Genomic DNA, 19,587 nt, shown 5'->3' with positions numbered 1-19,587 from the left:
ACTTTGTCAGGAGCCCCTAGTGGCACAATGGGTTAAACCCTTGTGCTGGCAGGACTGCTGACCGAAAGGTTGGTGGTTCAAATCCGGGGAGTGGGGTGAGCTCCCATCTGTCAGCTCATTAGAGAAGCCTCCCACAGGATGGTAAAGCATCTGGGTGTTCCCTGGACAATGTCCTTGCAGATGGCCAATTCTCTCACACCAGAAGCGACTTGCAGTTTCTCAAGTTGCTCCTGACACACAAAAAAGCCTACTTTGTCCATCCCTGAAATGCTCAACACAACACATCCTGGACTAGGTAGCTCATCTGAAATGTTTGGGACTAGAAGCAATATAGATTTTGGATATTTTTGGAATATGTGATATTTGCATATACATAATGGGGTATCTTGGTAGCAAGATCTAAGTCTAAATGGAAAATACTGTTATATACAACTTACATACATAGCCTGAAGGTAATTTTATTTTTAATATTTTGTGCATGAAATAAAACGTGTGTAAATTTAACCATCAGAAGACAAAGTTGTCATTGTCTTAACTATTCATATAGAAAATTTCAGATTTTGGAACATTTCAGATTTAGGAACTCTGGATAAGGGATGTTCAACTTGCACTCAAAATACATCACAGCCAAACTGCATACCAATACATATCTGATGGTCATCAACATCATAGGGGATTCCTCGTGGCTGAGTATGATTGCCTTCCAAGTGTAGGGTCTTGACAGTGGATCCGTAGGTGACTGTAGAGGCCTATTCTTGATCTGATTCTGCATATTCTTTTGCACGGAGGACATTGATTTACAGATGGAAGATGGTCCCGACAAGGGTTGGCTTGATGCGCCTTCCTCTTGACACATTTCTCCATTTCACCCTCCATTTATGCCTCTTCGAATTCTAGCTGTTTTAGCTGTTGGTAACAGCTAAAATGCTGGAGAGCCAGGACTTCCCAGTTTTAGGTGCTTGTGAGGATGATTTTGTGCTCCTGAGGTATCTCCAATAGGATGGTATCCAGTTGACAGTAAAAATATTCCTTGATGTCTTTGTGAGCATCTAGTGTTGGTGCACAGAGACTTATGATGGTTTCCTGCTAGTTTTTGGCAAGATTAATTCAGAGGGTTGAGAGTCATGCTGATGGATTCTTCAGACAGATGCTTTACCAGGTTTCTTTTTTTCTGATAGCAAAGAAGGTGCTGCCTCCTTTTCTTCCTTCAGCTGTATATCTCCTGCTCTCTGAGTCTCTTGAAATATTGCTATAACAGTGTTAAAGTGTCTCAGCTCCCTTGCAATCATAGCAGTCCTGCATTCAGGATGTTCTGTGTTGTCCAACAATGTCCGTAGTTTCCACGTTCCAAAATTCATTCTTCTTTTTGGGCCACAAGGTGTTGACCCCTCTGGATGCTGTAGTCCAGTCAGGGATTTTTATTTATTGTGTCAGGGGCAACCAGACAATTGTATTACAAGGTTCTTGTGGGTTTTTTTCGGGCTATAGAGCCATGTTCTAGAGGCATTTCTCCTGACGTTTCGCCTGCATCTATGGCAAGCATCCTCAGAGGTAGTGAGGATGCCTCTGAGGATGCTTGCCATAGATGCAGGCGAAACGTCAGGAGAAATGCCTCTAGAACATGGCTCTATAGCCCGAAAAAACCCACAAGAACCTAGTGATTCCAGCCATGAAAGCCTTCGACAATACAATTGTATTACATTTCTAACAGAACAAAACAAACAGGGATAAGAGAGGCAGATTATGTTTAGATCACCGTTTTTAGTCCCCTTCCTGTATGGGGTGAGCAGAGTGGATGATAAAAAGGGCTGTTCAGTGCTCAGTCGTAGATACAGCTACCGAATTACTCAACTGTTTTGGACCTTGAGGTAGAGCAACTGAATCTATATCCACCACCCATGTGCCAGTTTGTGACTAGGGGCTGCCAGATTTCACAGCCCTGCCCCTTTTGCCACTTACTGAGTGCCATGGAACTTTTGTTGGTTCTGATTTATTTTTCTTGGACGATGTCTGTGTGTGAATTTGATTTATGTGTCAAGGTCAGTGTACAGTCAATCAATACACAGTCTTCACAGAATGAAGGTCCCATCCAGTGGCATGAATTAACCCAACGACTGGTGGCTTCTCGTCTGTTGCTGCATTCTTCCGCCTTCACAGCTGTTGTAACATGTATCATCTTATTATCCACCTGCTCAGACACTGAGGACTTCATATTGTGCATTGTCTGGTTCCTCCCCTGTGGCCATGCCACCCAAGGAAACTCTCCTGGGAGCACACGACTTCAACGGCTACACCCACTGGTTCACTGGAACATGCAAACCCCCTCACCACAACAAGGTGACAACAAGGTGACAATCCATTGAGGGGGGTGTCTGTTGGTAAATAATAATAATAATAATAATAATAATAATAATAATAATAATCTTTATTTATACCCTGCCACCATCTCACCGGGAACCCCCGGTGGCGCAGTGGGTTAAACCCCTGTGCCGGCAGGACTGAAGACCGGCAGGTTCGGATCCAGGGAGAGGCGGATGAGCTCCCTCTATTAGCTCCAGCTCCTCATGCGGGGACATGAGAGAAGCCTCCCACAAGGATGATAAAACATCAAAAAATCATCCAGGCGTCCCCTGGGCAACGCCCCTTCAGACGGCCAATTCTCTCACAACAGGAGCGGTTGCTCCTGACATGACAAAAAAAAAAAATCTCCCCGAAGGGACTTGGGGTGGCTAACATGAAGCCAAGCCCAAATGAATGCAATGGAGCAAAATACATATAAACAAGACAATAACATCAAATAAAATGCTTAGTAATAACAGTGAAATAAAAATATAAATCATAATAAAACAAATGATAAAATGGTAAAAGTGGATAGTATTAATAAAACTCATAGGTAGAAGTGCTATGATTCATGAAGGGCTTACTCTCTGTGTACAATAGTACTTACTCCTGGGCAGAGATAAAAAGACTACTTGAAAATACATTTTTAAAAAGGTCAAAAATGGGATGGAAAGTCCACATAAGACATCAAATACCATGCCTAAAATGATGTAATCATACCACTTGTCAAGTTCACTACTCCTGAGATCTGTGCTTTGGGTTCCTGCCAGCAAATCACATTTATATATGTCTTTGAGATTTGTTATTTCTTTCATCAGCACAGCACATTTATGAAGTGATATCTTACTCCATTTCCTATCTGGGCCATTTTCTGCTGATGCTTTCTCTTCTTGATGCTGCAAAAGTGCTTACCTAGATGTCTCCAGATTGTCTGAGCAGAAATGTTTTCCTATAAAACTACTCATCTTCATGTGTTGTATAAAGTCTTGTGAAATGGGAACTGACTTGTATATATCCTGTTGCAATTATCACGTATACAAAAGGTCCACGAGCTCATTAACAAAAGGGGGACTATTATTCAGTAGTTCTTGACAGCTTGCACATTAATACTTATATTGTTGTTAAAATCAGCTTGTCACCAACTGTTAAGCAACATTGTAAGCACAATTTGTACATGTCACACTATTTGTTTCTTTTTGGTTCCTGATTGAATGTATGTTTAAAACTGTGAAAAGACAACCCTGACAAGAATTTTTAAAAAATCTGTAGTTCCTTTATATCTGTGTATCAAATATACCAGGGAAAGTCAACAAGCAGGCCCTGTTCATTTTTGTGAGTTGACATACCTGTCAATCATTCCTGGAAATTGGGGAGAAAGGAGGAAAATGATACTCTTCTAGAAGTATGATCCTGCTTAAGCACCGATTTTCTGAAAAAAACAACCATGTGATTTGGACATTAAAAAAAATCATACTGTATATTTATGCATGTCTGTTCATATACATCTACTCTTGCATCAAGTGACACATACTTCCAGGTATGAATGAAAAGAATATTTGAAAATATTTAAATAATAGGTAAAATGGGTTTCGGAGGTGATAGCAAACTCATGACAAGGGGAATCCCGACAGAGAGAATATCACAATTTAAGGCTTGCTCTGCATGAAAAAAGGCACATGATTCCCTTCCCCTTGAAGTGGTATTTTTGAATCAAGGTTCCTGCATAGAAAACTGTTTTCTGAATAGAAAATACAATTTTCTGCACAACAATGTCATATATGCCCTTTTGTAGAATAAATCTCAAACTTTGAATATTGTGTACTTCCAGGCAATTGTTTACACTTTGTATACTGGAGTGTGGAACCTGTGGCTTTTAAGATGTTGTTAAGTTTTGACCCCCATCAGTTTCAGTTCAGAGATTATAGTATTTGCAGTAGAACAAGATCTGAAGAACTTTTACTATTTTGGCTTGTCATAAGTGTGCACCCTCCCGCATTTTCCATTCCTTCGGAACAAAGCAGGAAAATCCTGTTTTGTGATGAAGTAATTTGGCAGCTTGGAAAGACCTGGGTCTTTCAGAAGACCCAGGTCTCCAGCTGTGTACGGTGTGTGGATTGGGTCCGGGGATCACATTGCGCAACTTCTGGTGCCCATCCACATAGCTGTCTCGGGTTTGTTGAGCTCCTGGAGCTCAACAAACCCAAGAGAGCCCCCACCCCCTCCCCAAACCCCCAGAAAAGCCCTTAAAAATAACTTGCCTGGCTGCCATTACATCTTCTTTGGAGCTGTCCTGGTGTATAGAAATGATGTGCCAGGAGAAGGGGGAAAATCGCTCCTGGCCGCTCTTCTTCTGGTGCATCATTTCTACGCACCAGGAGAACTCTGGAGAAGAGGGAATGATGACCGATTAAGTTATTTTCTTTTTTAAAGGCTTTTCTTGGGAGGGGAGGGGTTTGTTTTGTGTCCGAGTGCCCTGCTGGAAAGTCTGGCAGGGCATCTGAACACCTCCTCCCGATGAAAGCATGGATGTTGGGGGGAGGTGCATGGACTTTAACCTGTGCACAATCGCATTTAAGAAACCCAATTGCACCTGGGATAAAGTCCTGTGTGGAAGTGCCCATACTGTTGCATAGCTGAATATTTTACCTGAGAGTCTGTCCAAGGCAATTTTTTTCTTACCATGTTCTCAGGTCAGCAAGTCCCAGATACCATGATGATTTCCTTCATCTAGCATTTGTAATGAGGATAGTCTGTCATCATTCTGGTGCCTCTATCTCCCTAGCTTTAAGATACAAAGAAGAATTTTAAGATATAATAAACTGTGGAAACATCAACCAGTACAATTTTACATTTACACTAGTGTGATCAAGAAGTGGGAAGGAAGTCAAAAGAAGTATTTCAAAAGGGGTCCTGGGAACACATATTGTGATAGTTTAAAATATTTGATATTACTGTGCCTCTGCTGGCCTCTTCCGAACCTCATCAGCATGAATTGAGGAATAGAGAAAGAAGTTATGTACTGCCGAACTTGAAAGATTTTAATGAAAAGGTTTCAAGTTAACTTTGATTACTTTTTTCTGTATTGCACTCTAAATTCTAGAAATTGACATTTCCTACCTGTAACAAGGAGATTCTGAACTTGACTGGTGAGCCATGAACAAGGGAGCCTTCATGTTATCAATTCTTTAAAATATGACTCCTAGCCCCAGGAAGAATGTTGTCCACCCATTTCCAAATTACTGCTGTGCTTTCCTTTGAATCAGCACCCAATGCATATGCATATGAAATCTGTGCATTTATGTCACTGTGAGAGTGGTGGTTGCCATCTGGGTCCCAAGAACAGCGGAGTCTGTAACAGCAGCAGCCACTGGTCATATGAAACGAATGAGGAATTATCTCATGTCACAGTTTAAACATTTCTAACTAAACTACAAAAAATGAGATCTTGGAACACAGTGGAATATTGATTTACCAAGATTACCCTGTGATAGAGTTATCTTAAGATCATCATAGGATAGAAATGATTTGAATGCAAATAACAACAACAACAACAACAACAGAACAGCAACATAATTATAATAATCATCATAATCAACCACAACTACCACCACCACAATCACCAGACTACAGGATATGTCTGAAACTGTCACACCCTTTGATTAGATTTTCCATGCAGATTGCTTCTTGGGGTAGAATAATTGAGTTGGAAAAGACTTTGTGGACTATCCAGTCCAACCCCCTGCCAAGAAGCAGGAAAATTGCATTCAAAGCACCCATGACAGATGGCCATCCAGCCTCTGATTAAAAGCCTCCAAAGGAGGAGCCTCCACCACACTCCGGGCAGAGAGTTCCACTGCTAAACAGCTCTCACAGTCAGGAAGTTCTAATTAATGTTCAGGTGGAATCTCCTTTCCTGTAGCTTGAAGCCATTGTTTCATGTCTTAGTCTACAGGGCAGTAGAAAACAAGTTTGCTCCCTTCTCCCTATGACTTGCCCTCACATATTTATACATGGCCATCAGGTCTCCTCTCAGCCTTCTTTTCTTCAGGCTAAACATGCCCAGCTCTTTAAGCCACTCCTCATAGGGTTTGTTCTCCAGACCCTTGATCATTTTAGTCACCCTCCTCTGGAAACATTCCACCTTGTCAACACCTTCCTTCAATTGCAATGTCCAGAATTGGACATAGTATTCCAGGTGTGGTCTGACCAAAGCAGAATAGAGACTATACTCCTATTTAATCAGGCCAAAATCCCATTGGCTTTTTTACCACAGCATGACATTGTCGGGTCACGTTTGTCTTGCTGTCCATGAGGACTCCAAGGTCTTTTTCACATGTACTGCTCTCGAGCCACGCGTCCCCCATTCTGTATCTTTGCATTTCATTTTTTTCTGCCTAAGTGGAGTATCTTGCATTTGTCACTGTTCAACTTCATTTTGTTAGTTTTTGCCCATCTCTAATCTGTTGAGATCATTTTGAATTCTGCTCTTGTCTTCTGGGGTATTGGTTATCCCTCCCAATTTGGTGTCGTCTGCAAACTTGATAATCATGTCGTCTAATTCTTCATCTAAGTCATAAATAAAGATGTTGAACAGGCCCAGGATGGAAACCTACGACATTCCACTCATCACTTCTTCCCAGGATGAAGAGGAAGCATTGGTGAGCACCCTTTGGGTTCGTTCGCTGAACCAATTACAGATCCAGCTAAGCATAGTTTAGCTTAGCCCATATTTGACTAGTTCGTTTGTGAGAAGGTCATGGGGGACCTTGTCTAAGGTCTTACTGAAATCAAGATAAGCTACATCCACTGCATTCCCTGCATCTACCCAGCTTATATTTTTAACAAAAAAAGAGAACAGATTTGTCTGGCATAACTTGTTTTTGATAAATCCGTGTTGACTATTAGCGATGCCCGCATTTGTTTCTAAGTGTTCGCAAACCACTTTCTTAATGATCTTTTCCAGAATCTTGGCTGATATTGATGTGAAGCTGACCAGACAGTAATTGTTTGGGTCTTCTTTTTTTCCCTTCTGGAAGATAGGGACCACATTTGCTCTACTCCAATCTGCTGGAACTTGTCCCGTTCTCCAAGAACTCTCAAAGATGATTGCCAGTCATTTTGTTATTGCTTCCTCTAGTTCCTTCAATACTCTTGGGTGTAGCTCATCTGGCCCTGGGGACTTGAGAGAGCGGCAGGGGAGCTCAATTGCCATTCTTAAATATCTTAAGTCAAGAGGGGGCCACTTCACACCGGCAGCGCTCAAGCTGTTTGAAGCCAAGCCCAACTCTTGTATGGTGCTCAGCTGGGCCCCTTCCCCAGTTTTGCCCCATTAGAGCTGGTTCAGTCAAAGTTTCTGAGATCGGCCTTGCAGGTCCCTAAATGCATTTCTAATGCCACCCTGCGACTAGAGACGGGATTTATGAGAGTGGAGGCCAGGGTGTGGGTGGCCATACTCAACCTCTGGCTCAGACTGTCCCGTGCACCCCTTGGCCTTGCCCCACTAACCATGGAGGATGACTTCCAATCCACATGGAAGCAGGCGGTAGCATCCAAAATCTCCTCATTGGGATTTTCTCCAGGTCTACTATTAGCTATGGATTACAATCAAGCTAAAGCACTTATTAAACAACGTATCACAGACACAGAGCGCCAACTAGATCTGGCCTCGGTTCCAACCTTCCTTATCAATGAAGACAGCAGATATCTTGCCTCCCCTATGGCATATTTAACAAACTTAGAGGTTCCCATTCATCGAAGGGCTTTCACCCTGGCTCGATGCCACGCTCTACCATCAGCTGTACTCGAAGGCCGCTACCGGAAGATCCCTTTTCCAGAGAGACTCTGCCCCTGTGACTCCGGTCATGTAGAAACAATAGAACATGTGCTCCTTCAGTGCCCGTTCTACAGGGATATCCGTGCCAGGCTTATTTTACCTCTGATATACAAGCACCCAGGCCATTCAGGACAATTTTATAGCTCCATGCTACTTGCAGATACTAATTCAGCTACAACCTACAATGTTGCAAAATTCTGTGCAGCAGCATACAAAATCCGTCGGGGAATGACTAGTCCCAAAGTCAACCGTGTGTCCAGTAATCTTCTTCCCTGAATCTGCAGTTTGGTGATGGATATGGGCATTGTATGTTTTTATCCTGTTTCCCCTTCTGCTCCCTCACCCATATTGTGCTTTAGTAGTTATATTTATATTTTTAATCTACCAAACATACCAAGTTTGTATGAAAATGTGACTCTATTTCCTGTGCTGATCAATGACCGAAATAAATGATTTGATTTGATTTGATTTGAGAGAGCGGCCAGGTATTCCTGGAAGACTTGCTTCCCTATTTGGGGCTGGATTTCCCCTAATCCTTCATCCACTCCATGTTGCCAAGGTTGAAGACAACTTTCTTTTTATGAGAAGGCTGAGGCAAAGAAGTCATTAAGTAGTTTTGCCTTTTCCCTATCCCCTGTCAGCATTACCCCATCTTCTCCTCCTCACAGAGTCCCCATTGCCTCCTTGTTTTTCCTTTTTCTATGAGGTAAGCAAAGAAGCCATTTTTATTGTTTTTAATGTCCCTGGCAAACCTGAGCTTGTTTTGCGCTTTAGCCTTGCAAACCTTTTCCCTAAAGGAGTTGGTACATGATACAAGGCCCATGATACACTGAAAATATAATATATAGATATAAATATTAAATGTAGGTATAAAGGCAGTTCTACTAGATGTTGGAAATATGAGAGAAATGTTGGGTCATTTTATCATATATGTTGATCTTGCAAAAAACATCCAGAACTACTGGGTTAAAATATATACGATGTTGAAAGAAATGGTTACGGTCAAAATCATGATGAAACTAGTTTTATTTGTTGGGAATGCTGAACAATTGACTTGAAATAAAACCTGGGTAATTATGACAACATATCCGCAGCAAGAATCGTTTATGAGCAGAGATGGTAGAAATCAATCGTCCAAATGCAAGAAGAGTGACTGTCAACATTTGTCAAAGATTTGTCAACAAGTGGAGATGGAGAAACTGACAATGCTGATTAAGGAGAAATTCTTGGTCAACTTCAAGAAAGATTGGGACTTATTTAACACTTATTTTTACAGCTACAGTCGGAGCATATTTTAACTATTGGATTTATGAATTAAATCAACAGACTATGAATGGGAGCTTCATAGAATACATTCAATAGAGCTATGTCTAATATGTGTATATTAGTGTAAGTGTGTTTTAGGTTAGGGTGATTGTTTTAGACTTAGTTGTGTTAAATGTAATCGTTTTAGTTTTATATATTATAAAAATATCTTTTTTATATTGTTTTGTTCTTTCTAGTCCTTTCCACCTTTATTTCTGAATAAAAATGAATAAGAATAATATATATTTACATTATTTTAATTATCTATCCATATAATAAAAGTGAAAATATGTCTGTATGTGTGCTTGTAGGAGATTTCCAATACTTCTGGAGAGCACTGTGATCCCCACAAACAACGGAGCTGGATGAAACATAGCATACAGACCCTTCATGACCAACAGAAAATATTGAAGGGGTTTGGGGGATAGACCCTTGCTTTATAGTTCACCCCATATCCAGACAGCCCTGTAACTCCAACAACAGATCTGGACCAAATTTGGCACACATACCCAACATGACCAACTTTTAATACTAATAGAGTTTTGAGGGAATTGACCTTGGCAGTTAAGAGTTATAGTTCACCCACAGCCAGAGATCATTCTGAATGTAACTAGTGATGGACCTGGACCAAACTTGGTACACATTATCCGCATGACCAAATCTAAATGCTGGTGGAGTTTGGAGGGGATTGACTTTGGAAGTTGGGAGTTATAGTTTACACACATCCAGAGAGCACTGTAAAGTAAAATGACAACAGATCTGGATCACACTTGGCGAACATACCCAACATACACAACGTTGAATACTGATGGAGATTGGAGGGACTGACCTTGAAGGTTGGGAGTTATTGTTTATCCACATCCAGAGAGCATTGTAAACCCAAGAGACAATGGATCTGGATCACACTTAGTGCAAGTACCCAACATGGCCAACTTTGAATACTGATGGGGATTGGAGGAGATTGACCTTGAAGACTGGGCGTTGTAGCTCATCCACAATCAGAGAGCACTATGAACCCAACTGACAATGGATCTGTCAAACTCGGCACACATACTCAACATAACCAATAATAATAATAATAATAATAATAATAATAATAATAATAATACACAGTCCTAGACGCTTGGGAAGTGTTCTATTTGTGATTTTGTGATACGAAATCCTGCATATATATCTCGTTTGCTGTGACATACTTTGTTTTTGTGTCAGATAATAATAATAATAATAATAATAATAATAATAATAACTTTATTTATATCCCACCCTATCTCCCCGAAGGAACTTGAGGCGGCTTACAAGGCAACAACAATGCAACAAGAACAACATAAAATATACAACAATTAACCTACACCAATACAATGTGCACCAAAAGAAATAAAAGTAAAAACAACTAATGGAATTTAACATAAAATGCATCAAAGCAAAATGAAACAAACAGTAAACACAGCAAAGAATTAAAAGTTAAAAGTTAAATCTGTAGTATACAAACCAGTTTGTACATCCAAGCTACGAATCAGATTAAAATATCAGACTAAAGTATCAACACCAGGGAAAACTTCAGCAATTTAAGCCCTTCACTTATTGGGTGTTAAATTAACCAACTTCGAATGCTGGTGGGATTTAGGAGGAGTTGACCCACAATGTGAGTAGTTGTAGTTCACTCACATCCTTATGCATTTTCTAAAAATGCATTCATAAAAACAAAAGCAAACAATGATTGTTTCTTATAAATAGCATTACAAAAAACCTAACCTGGGCATCGCTGGGTACCTAAGCTGCTATTATTATTATTATTATTATTATTATTATTATTATTATGATGATGACACAAAACCACAGTATGTCAAAGCAAACAAAATCTATATGCTGGATTTCGTATCAAAAAATCACAAGTCGAACACTTCCCAAGCATCTAGGACTGTGTGATATTATTATTATTATTATTATTATTATTATTATTATTATTTTAAAATAACTTAAAATAATACAAATAATTTAAATAGACTAAAATGTACTGAACACGTAAACAAGTTAAAACAGACTGAAAAGGCTTAAAATGGTTAAAAATTTATGCATATGCATTCAGTAAATAGTCACGGTTTTATCTGGCCAAAAAAGAAGCCACGGGGAAACCAATCAGACCTTCAGAAGGAAGGCATCTCAGAACTTGGCACCATAGCTGACAAGCCCCCCTCCTATGACCTTGATAATGTTTTGCCCTCACTGATGAGATGTAGAAACCACTCCAGCAGAACTTATTTCTTAGCCAGATATGTCTACTAATTTGGTCCTCAGAATAAAGTAGTAAACAAGAAGCTGTTCATGTTATTATTAGTAGTGGGAGTGGCGTTTCAAAAGTACAGTGAAGACTAGGTATCTGCTAGAGATTTTTCCAGGATCCCCTGTGGATACCAACTTCCATAGATTCCCAAGTCCTGTTATATACAATGCTGTAGTAAAATGGCATTTTTATTTGGGTATGTGTGTGTACGTGTGTGTGTGTGTGGGGGGGGGGGGGTATTTTCAAACTACAGATTATTGAATCTCTGGACAAGGAAGGCTGACCATAGGGGGCTTGACCTGAGAGTGTGGGCTCATAGAGCTTTAACCCCCTACAAACCTTTGGGGTTTGTGCCTGATACTTGAAGTGTGAAAATGTGGCCATCCTTGCAGAGTGGACTCTGATCTTCCAAAACTAATAACAAGGAAAAGGAAGTACTGCAGGAATAGGGGATCTATCCATCCATCTATCTATCTATCTATCTATCTATCCATCCATTCATCACTTATCTTTCTATCTATCCCTTAACTTTAAAGAACATAGAAAAACCTATTAAAATATGTGCAGTGTTTCAAATACCTTGCCACTGCTTGGTTATGAAACCTGCAGCATAAAGTATACAATTATACAAGGTCACAAGAGTTGTATGAGTAATATCCTATGATAATTACATTGGATGATTATAAATGTCCAGTTTATGCATTGCAGCAATTTCATTATGTAAATTATATTTAATCAAACTGTTGCAGATTTGGAAACACAAGCATCTTTAATGGCCATGGGAGTGTATGAAGCTTAGTATAAATACCAGCAACCTCACTTCAGGAGAGCATCTCACTCAGCTAGCAGACTCTGATCATCTCTATTGAAATCCAGGTGAGGAGTTTTCCTTGAAACCTTTAGGTGCCCTTGTGTTTAATGATATCAAATGGAATGCCATAGGTCCTTAGAAAGTGCAGCTTTTGGAGTTGGTTAGATTATAGCTCTGTGTTCCTGATCAGCAAAGTGTTTCATCTCAATAAGATGGGTTATAAAAGTAGGAGTGAAGTAATATTCTGACAGACTGTACAGTATTGGATCTTTTGTTTTTCCCTTAGGCCTTTTGAACATCACCATGACCACTCTGCCTGAAGCCAATGCCAAATTTGCCATCGACACTTACCATAGACTGAGGGAGGAGCATCCATGTGAGAACCTTCTGTTTGCCCCCGTGAATGCTACCTCTGCTCTTGGTCTGCTTGCCTATGCATCTGGATGTGAACAGGCAGCTGAGATTGAGAAGGTAGGCATTACCAAGTAGAAAGGACAGAACCTTCAGACTGTCTTGATTGACATACAGGTTTGCCATATCTGCTCTTTGCTTAATTATTATACTCTTTTTGGGGTGATTGTTCATCTTAGACCAAATCAAATATGCCCTATCAGACTCTGGTTTGGAGTCCTACTTTGTTTAAGTATGCCTATACAATTTACACACAAATCCTTGTTTCCATGTGGTATTCCAAGTCTGGATTTGGATTTGTTTAATTTTTAAATTAATGTTTATAATTTCTTGTATTTAACTAATGTTTTAATTGTGATTTTATTGCTACTATTTGTTTGGCATCTAATAGTTGCCGGTTGTGAGCCCCCCTGAGCGCCCCCCCCCCGTCCTGGGGGTGAGAAGGGCAGGATATAAATATCTGAAATATTCCCCAAGATATATTAATTGCATCATATGTGTCTATAGTAGCTTGTTGTGCTTTGCAACAGTTTAGCAAGGACTGTTGCTTTCATTGCTGTTAATGAAAATATATGTCAATTTTTACTGAAAAGCATATTTGACTCCTCTCTTTCTCAATCTATTAATGTTCTTGCCTGTTCTGTGGTGTTTTTCACTATTAATGTCCTAAAATTATGCCCTAGAATATATTTATTCAGAAGAAATTCTGTATATGATGCCCAGCTTGTGTACAGACTTACATCTCATATGCAATACATAATACATGGGTACAGAAAACATTTCTATACCCACTTCTGTCACAAAGAGGCATATTTCTGTTATCACAAGGTAGATATTTTCCTTGCCTGAACAATCCAACAGTAATGTGGATCATCAATTTGGCATAATTTAGATATTATGTCATGGGTGTGTGAAATTGTCCATAAGCTTGTGAAACATGAGGATCTCCACTTTGTAACTGATAGCAAATAGGAATCTACCCAAAATACACACAAAGTTAAATATTGTTCGTATTTGATCAAAATATCTGAAATGATTTCACAATTTCACTCAAGGTCTTGCATTGGGATGAAGTTAATGAATGTGTCAGCTCCCTAAACAGAAGATACCTGGGAGCAATCAGAAGCTTTGGACGATCAGCAACCATGTTCAAGGTATATCAAACAAAGCTCAAAGAAATTACTGGGGTCCTTTATGTACAGTAATCTCAACATCACACTGTTTGATATTTAGGTAGAAACACACATCTGAAGATAGAAAAGTGACTATGATTTTTTTAAACGTAAAAAGTGAAAATATACTTTTTCAAAACATAGACATCCCCAATGAAATATCAAAATATGAAATTGACAATCCTTTTTTCAATTGTAGTAAAGATTTCCCCTGACATTAAGTCTAGTCGTGTCCAACTCTGGAGGGTGGTGCTCATCTCGATTTCACATTATATATATTTCACGTTATATATCCCATATATTTGGGAACTTCAGTGTGACTTGAAAGAGAATCAATTTGAGGGCTGAGGGTAACTAGAATGCACTGTACAAGGATGAACTGTTCAGAGCAGAAATTTTATAATTTCATTGCAGGTACAAGAAAAAGATGAAACTTGCCAAAACCCAAGACGTCCTGAACCAACATGCCCAAGACCAAGACAACATCAAGAACCATCTCGTCCTGAACCAACATGTCCAAGACCAAGACAACATCAAGAACCATCTCGTCCTGAACCAACCTGCCCCAGGCCAAGACAACATCAAGAACCATCTCGCCCTGAACCAACCTGCCCCAGGCCAAGACAACATCAAGAACCATCTCGCCCTGAACCAACCTGCCCCAGGCCAAGACAACATCAAGAACCATGTCGTCCTGAACCAACCTGTCCCAGGCCGAGACAGCATCAAGAGCCATCTCGCCCTGAACCAACTTGCCCCAGACCAAGACAACATCAAGAACCATCTCGTCCTGAACCAACTTGTCCCAGGTCAAGACAACATCAAGAACCATCTCGTCCTGAACCAACCTGCTCCAGGCCAAGACAACATCAAGAACCATCTCGCCCTGAACCAACCTGTCCCAGACCAAGACAACACCAAGAACCATCGCGTCCTGAACCAACCTGTGCCAGGCCAAGACAACACCAAGAACCATCGCGTCCTGAACCAACCTGTGCCAGGCCAAGACAACATCAAGAACCATCTCGCCCTGAACCAACCTGTGCCAGGCCAAGACAACATCAAGAACCATCTCGCCCTGAACCAACCTGTGCCAGGCCAAGACAACATCAAGAACCATGTCGCCCTGAACCAACCTGTGATAGGCCTAGAACCCGTCCTGAGCCAGTCTGCCATGAAGACCCAGATTGTCCTGAAAGAGTAAGTTGTAAGGATAAGTGTTCACTTATCTTTTTTTAGTGTCTTGATAAATATATAATGTAATGTGGCAGAACATCTGTTTAGCAGCTGGCTATAGAGAAAGGAAGAACAACACATATTTTAGGCCCTACCTACAAAGGCTTGTTGAACTTAACTTACCTTTCTCATTATCAGGATGTTCCAGATTATGAGTGTGATTCACCTGACGGAATCCACACTGCATTCAGCAAAATCCTTGCAACCCTGAATGCACCCAGCACCAACTATACTCTGAGTTTTGCCAACAAGCTCTATGGAGACCATGCCATCGCCTTTATTCAGGTAACACTCTGATTTTCAGCGACAGAAGAGGCCCATGGCACAGGTTCTGCATGGAACTCTTGTTATACTGATACTTGTTTTACAGTGTTTTACCAGCAAATCCAGTTTTCTGAGACTTTACAGAAGTGTAGTATGAATTTAGGATAGTTAACAAACAACAAATATTTTTCAGTAGTTACATTTGCATTCTGAAATTCCATGCTCAGAGAGGCTTTATCTTTCTTGGCCTGTAGAGGACAAAAACTTTTCAGCTCTGCAAGATCGTTGAGAGCTATAGGCTGTATACTACTGAAGTTAGAGAGGCAATTTGATCACTGAAATTCATTTTTGATGTTAAATATACTGATACCTGGATCACTTTTTCTCTTTCTGTTCAGAAATTCATTTATTGTGCTTTGAAGCTGTATTGGTCACATGTGGAGGGAGCAGACATCCACGATGCCCCCGAGGAAGTGAGGAGAATCATAAACCTTTGGGTTGAGGTCCAGACACATGGTATGCACACACCAGTCACTGTTTCTTCCTGAAAAACCTTCTGGCAGGAAGCCTTCTAATTGTTGGTCCTGACATGATTGTTCAAAAACCTAGTAATTAATTATGCATCAAGATTGGCTGAAAACTCCTAGTTTTTTCCCCTTGTCTTTTCCAATCTGCTTCTGGGTTAAATAAACTTTTGCAAACCAATAATTGTTCATTTCTTTGCAAGGTAAAATCAAGTGTCTCCTCCCCAAGGACAGCTTTGATTGTCTTCTTCAGCTGCTGATGGTGAATGCTCTCTACTTCAAGGGACAATGGCAAGTGAAGTTTGACAAAGCACTCACAGTAGAAGCTCCATTCTACCCACACTGTACAGATGTGGTGAGTTATATTTTGTGTATGAGTATTGCTTCTTTCCCCCAACTTTGCAATGCAAGGCAGGATAACAATATCATCTATAACTTTGCAAATCAAAATATTCAATTTTGTATTGATGGCATTTATGCAGTTGAAGTTAGCAGCATTGGAGTGCTCTTTGGGAACAATGCTCCTTATTCTGAGTATTTTAGGCCTTTCTTGCATTATTGTGTATCTTTTTTCATAGAGGAGGAAAGCTTCAAAAACACAAAAAGTAGTTGATAGATTTGGCAATTTGTTTGCATTTTTGAGATACAGAGGTTATTTTGGCCTCAGGTCAACTGGTAGCAAATGGTGTAGGCCTATTCAAGGAATAATATTTCAACAAATGTTGATTGATAATCAGCATTAGCTCCAGATGTTGCAATTGGATGTTGGGCTTGTTTCATCAATCTCAGCATCATTACCTATGACTTCATATTTATAGTCAAAATAATTCATTTACACAATGAAATCAGAAGAATGATTCCCTCCATCCTACATTTACCTGTTTTCTTTCTATCTTTTTTCCAGAAAGAATGCTACTCTGTGCAGCTGATGAACAGGAAGGGTGTTTACAACACAGGCATCCTTGAAATTTGCAGTACTCAGGTGCAAGTGCTTGAGCTCCCCTACAAAGACCATGAACTGAGTTTGTATATTCTGCTCCCACTAGACTGCAGCCAAGAAGCCCTTGAACAGGTGAGACACTTCTTCCAACATCTTTCCATTTGTCTGACTAAAGTCTTTATGGATTTATCCCATCTTTGGCCATCAAATCAGACAATGTTGATCCAAAAGTATTACTTCTTGGTAGGAGCCCTTTTGTGTGATGATGGTCTCACCACAAATGTGTGTTTGTTCCTCTAGCTGGAAGAAGCTCTTACCCATGAGCATCTGCTTGACTGGTCCTGCCACCTGAAGCCTGAGGAGGTAGATGTTTTCATCCCTAAGTTCAGTTTGGAGAAGAGCCTTTATCTCCATGAATACCTGGGTCTGCATGATCTCTCTGATCCCGAGAAGGCTGATTTCTCTCGAGCTACATGCACAGAAGGAGCTGCTCTTACTCTACTGGTCCATGATACATTCCTTGAGATTGATGAGGAGGGTGGTGAAGAAGCAGAGGCTCCACGTTGCCCCCGGGATAGGCGTCAACATCGGGAAGCCCTTGAGTTTGTGGCCAACCATCCCTTCCTGTATTATATCCACCATAATTGCACCCAGAGTCTAATTGCTCTTGGTAAATTTGCTAAACCAGAATAAAGGAACAGTTGTGATCCATGTAAGGAAATAAATGGAAAATGTATTTGGATGACCCTTTATAGAAGATGGCAGTCCTCTGCATCTTCTTCTTTGCTTCATTCTCTGGACTGCCAGTTGTTGCAGAGGCTGAGGCAAAGAAACTTTCTTCTTGGTGGCGGGCCTAATTCTCACAGTGGGACAAGGATGCATTGAAGGCATCATGCCCTGCCTGTCTGCTCTTTGCTCCCTTGATCATTTAGATCTGTTCAAATATTTAAAGGATATTCTTCTTCATGATCTTTGGAAATGGCCCCAGCTACCTGTTTAACCCTGGGTAGCTGATTATATTTAAATATAGGTGGAGTGGGATGGATTTTGTCTCTTCATGAAAGATAATATCCAAAGGTACAGTATCCTCCATCAGTGTAGCATTTCTTTCTTTGTTCTATTGAGTTGTTAGAAGGGCCAGTTTCTTGAGGGAATAAGGTAGCCTTGAATAACCTACAATGAAATAGTACACTTTTAATGTAATATGCTGGCTTCAAATGTCTTTACGTCTGGTACAAAAAGACCAAATAAAGTTGGCAATTCTCTGGACCAGCACTCAGTCTGGCAAAGGAAAACAATATATCAAAGAGATAGAAGTTGGGGATAGGTAAATGTCCCTTTCTTCTTCCTACTTACAGTCTTCTTGTCTTACAATGCATTTTGTTTGAATAATCAAAACACCATCTTAGAGATTCTACCATATTTTAATGCTTGAAGTCAGAAACCTGTTCTCATTCTATCCTCATTTTCCTAAATTTACAGCTCATTTCTATGGGACATGTCCTGCTTAAACATAGATGGGATGTCATGTGTAGCTTTAAACTGAAGAGTAAATCTTTAAAAGTAAAACTCTTTCTGTGTTTCTCATATGCTTTCCCTTGCTTTACCCTATGCTTTCCTTTGCAATATGTGAAAACCTGCTGCATGTCTCATCTCAACTTGAATGGTAACTTCTCAATATCTTAATAAACAAAGCATTGATTAAATATGTGGATCTGTAGTTTTCATTATTGCGGGGGTCTTGTTGAGTTTGGGTTCTTCCAAATCTTTGGAATAATAAACATCTTTACAACATTGAAACAACTGAAACTTCACCTACTGCTGACAATCAAAATATTAAGACTTACCAAGGAGAAAAAAATATCTCCAAAACATTTCTGTATTGGACTGAGTGAGATGTTAAATTATTATCTTTTACATTTGTCCTTGATTACTACAAATCAGGGGTGGACATGGACAAAATGAGGCATGTCACTCAGCTCCAGGCAATCATCTTCTCCATCTGGATTTGGGCTTTCTGGTTTGGGGCACTATGTAATGTTGTTCAGAAACCTCACAAGATCTACAAAGAATGTTATGGCTTCTTATATATGCAAGAAGATGAAGACGAGAAGAAGGAAGAGAAGAACTGGGGATAGTAGTTGCGGCTGGGAGAAAGAGAAAAGGGGTGAAGGGTAGGAGGAAATGTTGAGGCAGGATTTGGGAGAAGGAAAGCAAGAAAAAAGAAAAGTGGGAACGAGAAGACATAAGGGAGTATATATAGACAATTACTGGGAAGCAAATGAAAAGAAAAAAGAAAGGAGATCAAGAGGAAGGGAAAATACCCCCATGCTTCAATTTTCTACTGAGAATACACAAAAATGTCCTTTGCCCCAAAATTATTTAGAAAACAAATACATGGATCTTAACACCATCAGCCCTAAACTTTTGAGAGCTCCCCCCTCCCCCCCATGGATTTGGTTCTTCATGA

The 19,587-nt window shown here is 40.1% G+C and overlaps 1 protein-coding gene across 1 annotated transcript; it reads left to right on the top strand.

The window, feature by feature from the left end:
* The first annotated feature begins 12,527 nt into the window (after positions 1 to 12,527).
* On the top strand, positions 12,528 to 18,817 carry LOC132774534 (serpin B12-like). Its single transcript, XM_060774724.2, has 9 exons — positions 12,528 to 12,635; positions 12,857 to 13,041; positions 14,037 to 14,135; positions 14,568 to 15,353; positions 15,528 to 15,674; positions 16,052 to 16,169; positions 16,381 to 16,532; positions 17,082 to 17,249; positions 17,418 to 18,817. The coding sequence occupies exons 2-9, from the start codon at positions 12,874 to 12,876 to the stop codon at positions 17,808 to 17,810; spliced, it is 2,031 nt and encodes a 676-aa protein (XP_060630707.2). The 5' UTR covers positions 12,528 to 12,635; positions 12,857 to 12,873; the 3' UTR covers positions 17,811 to 18,817.
* Positions 18,818 to 19,587: the final 770 nt, after the last annotated feature.

This window comes from Anolis sagrei, chromosome 4 (assembly GCF_037176765.1).
Source record: "Anolis sagrei isolate rAnoSag1 chromosome 4, rAnoSag1.mat, whole genome shotgun sequence".
Lineage (NCBI taxonomy): Eukaryota > Metazoa > Chordata > Lepidosauria > Squamata > Dactyloidae > Anolis > Anolis sagrei.
The sequence above is the reverse complement of the archived record's forward strand: the minus strand, read 5'-3'. Positions and strand labels throughout refer to the sequence as shown.

Excerpts from the sequence above, each read along its gene's own strand:
- LOC132774534 (XM_060774724.2), top strand. The coding sequence starts at position 12,874 with ATGACCACTCTGCCTGAAGCCAATGCCAAATTTGCCATCGACACTTAC. Across the intron at positions 14,136-14,567 it reads GATCAGCAACCATGTTCAAG|GTACAAGAAAAAGATGAAAC; the intron begins GTATATCAAACA and ends ATTTCATTGCAG. Across the intron at positions 16,533-17,081 it reads ACCCACACTGTACAGATGTG|AAAGAATGCTACTCTGTGCA; the intron begins GTGAGTTATATT and ends TCTTTTTTCCAG.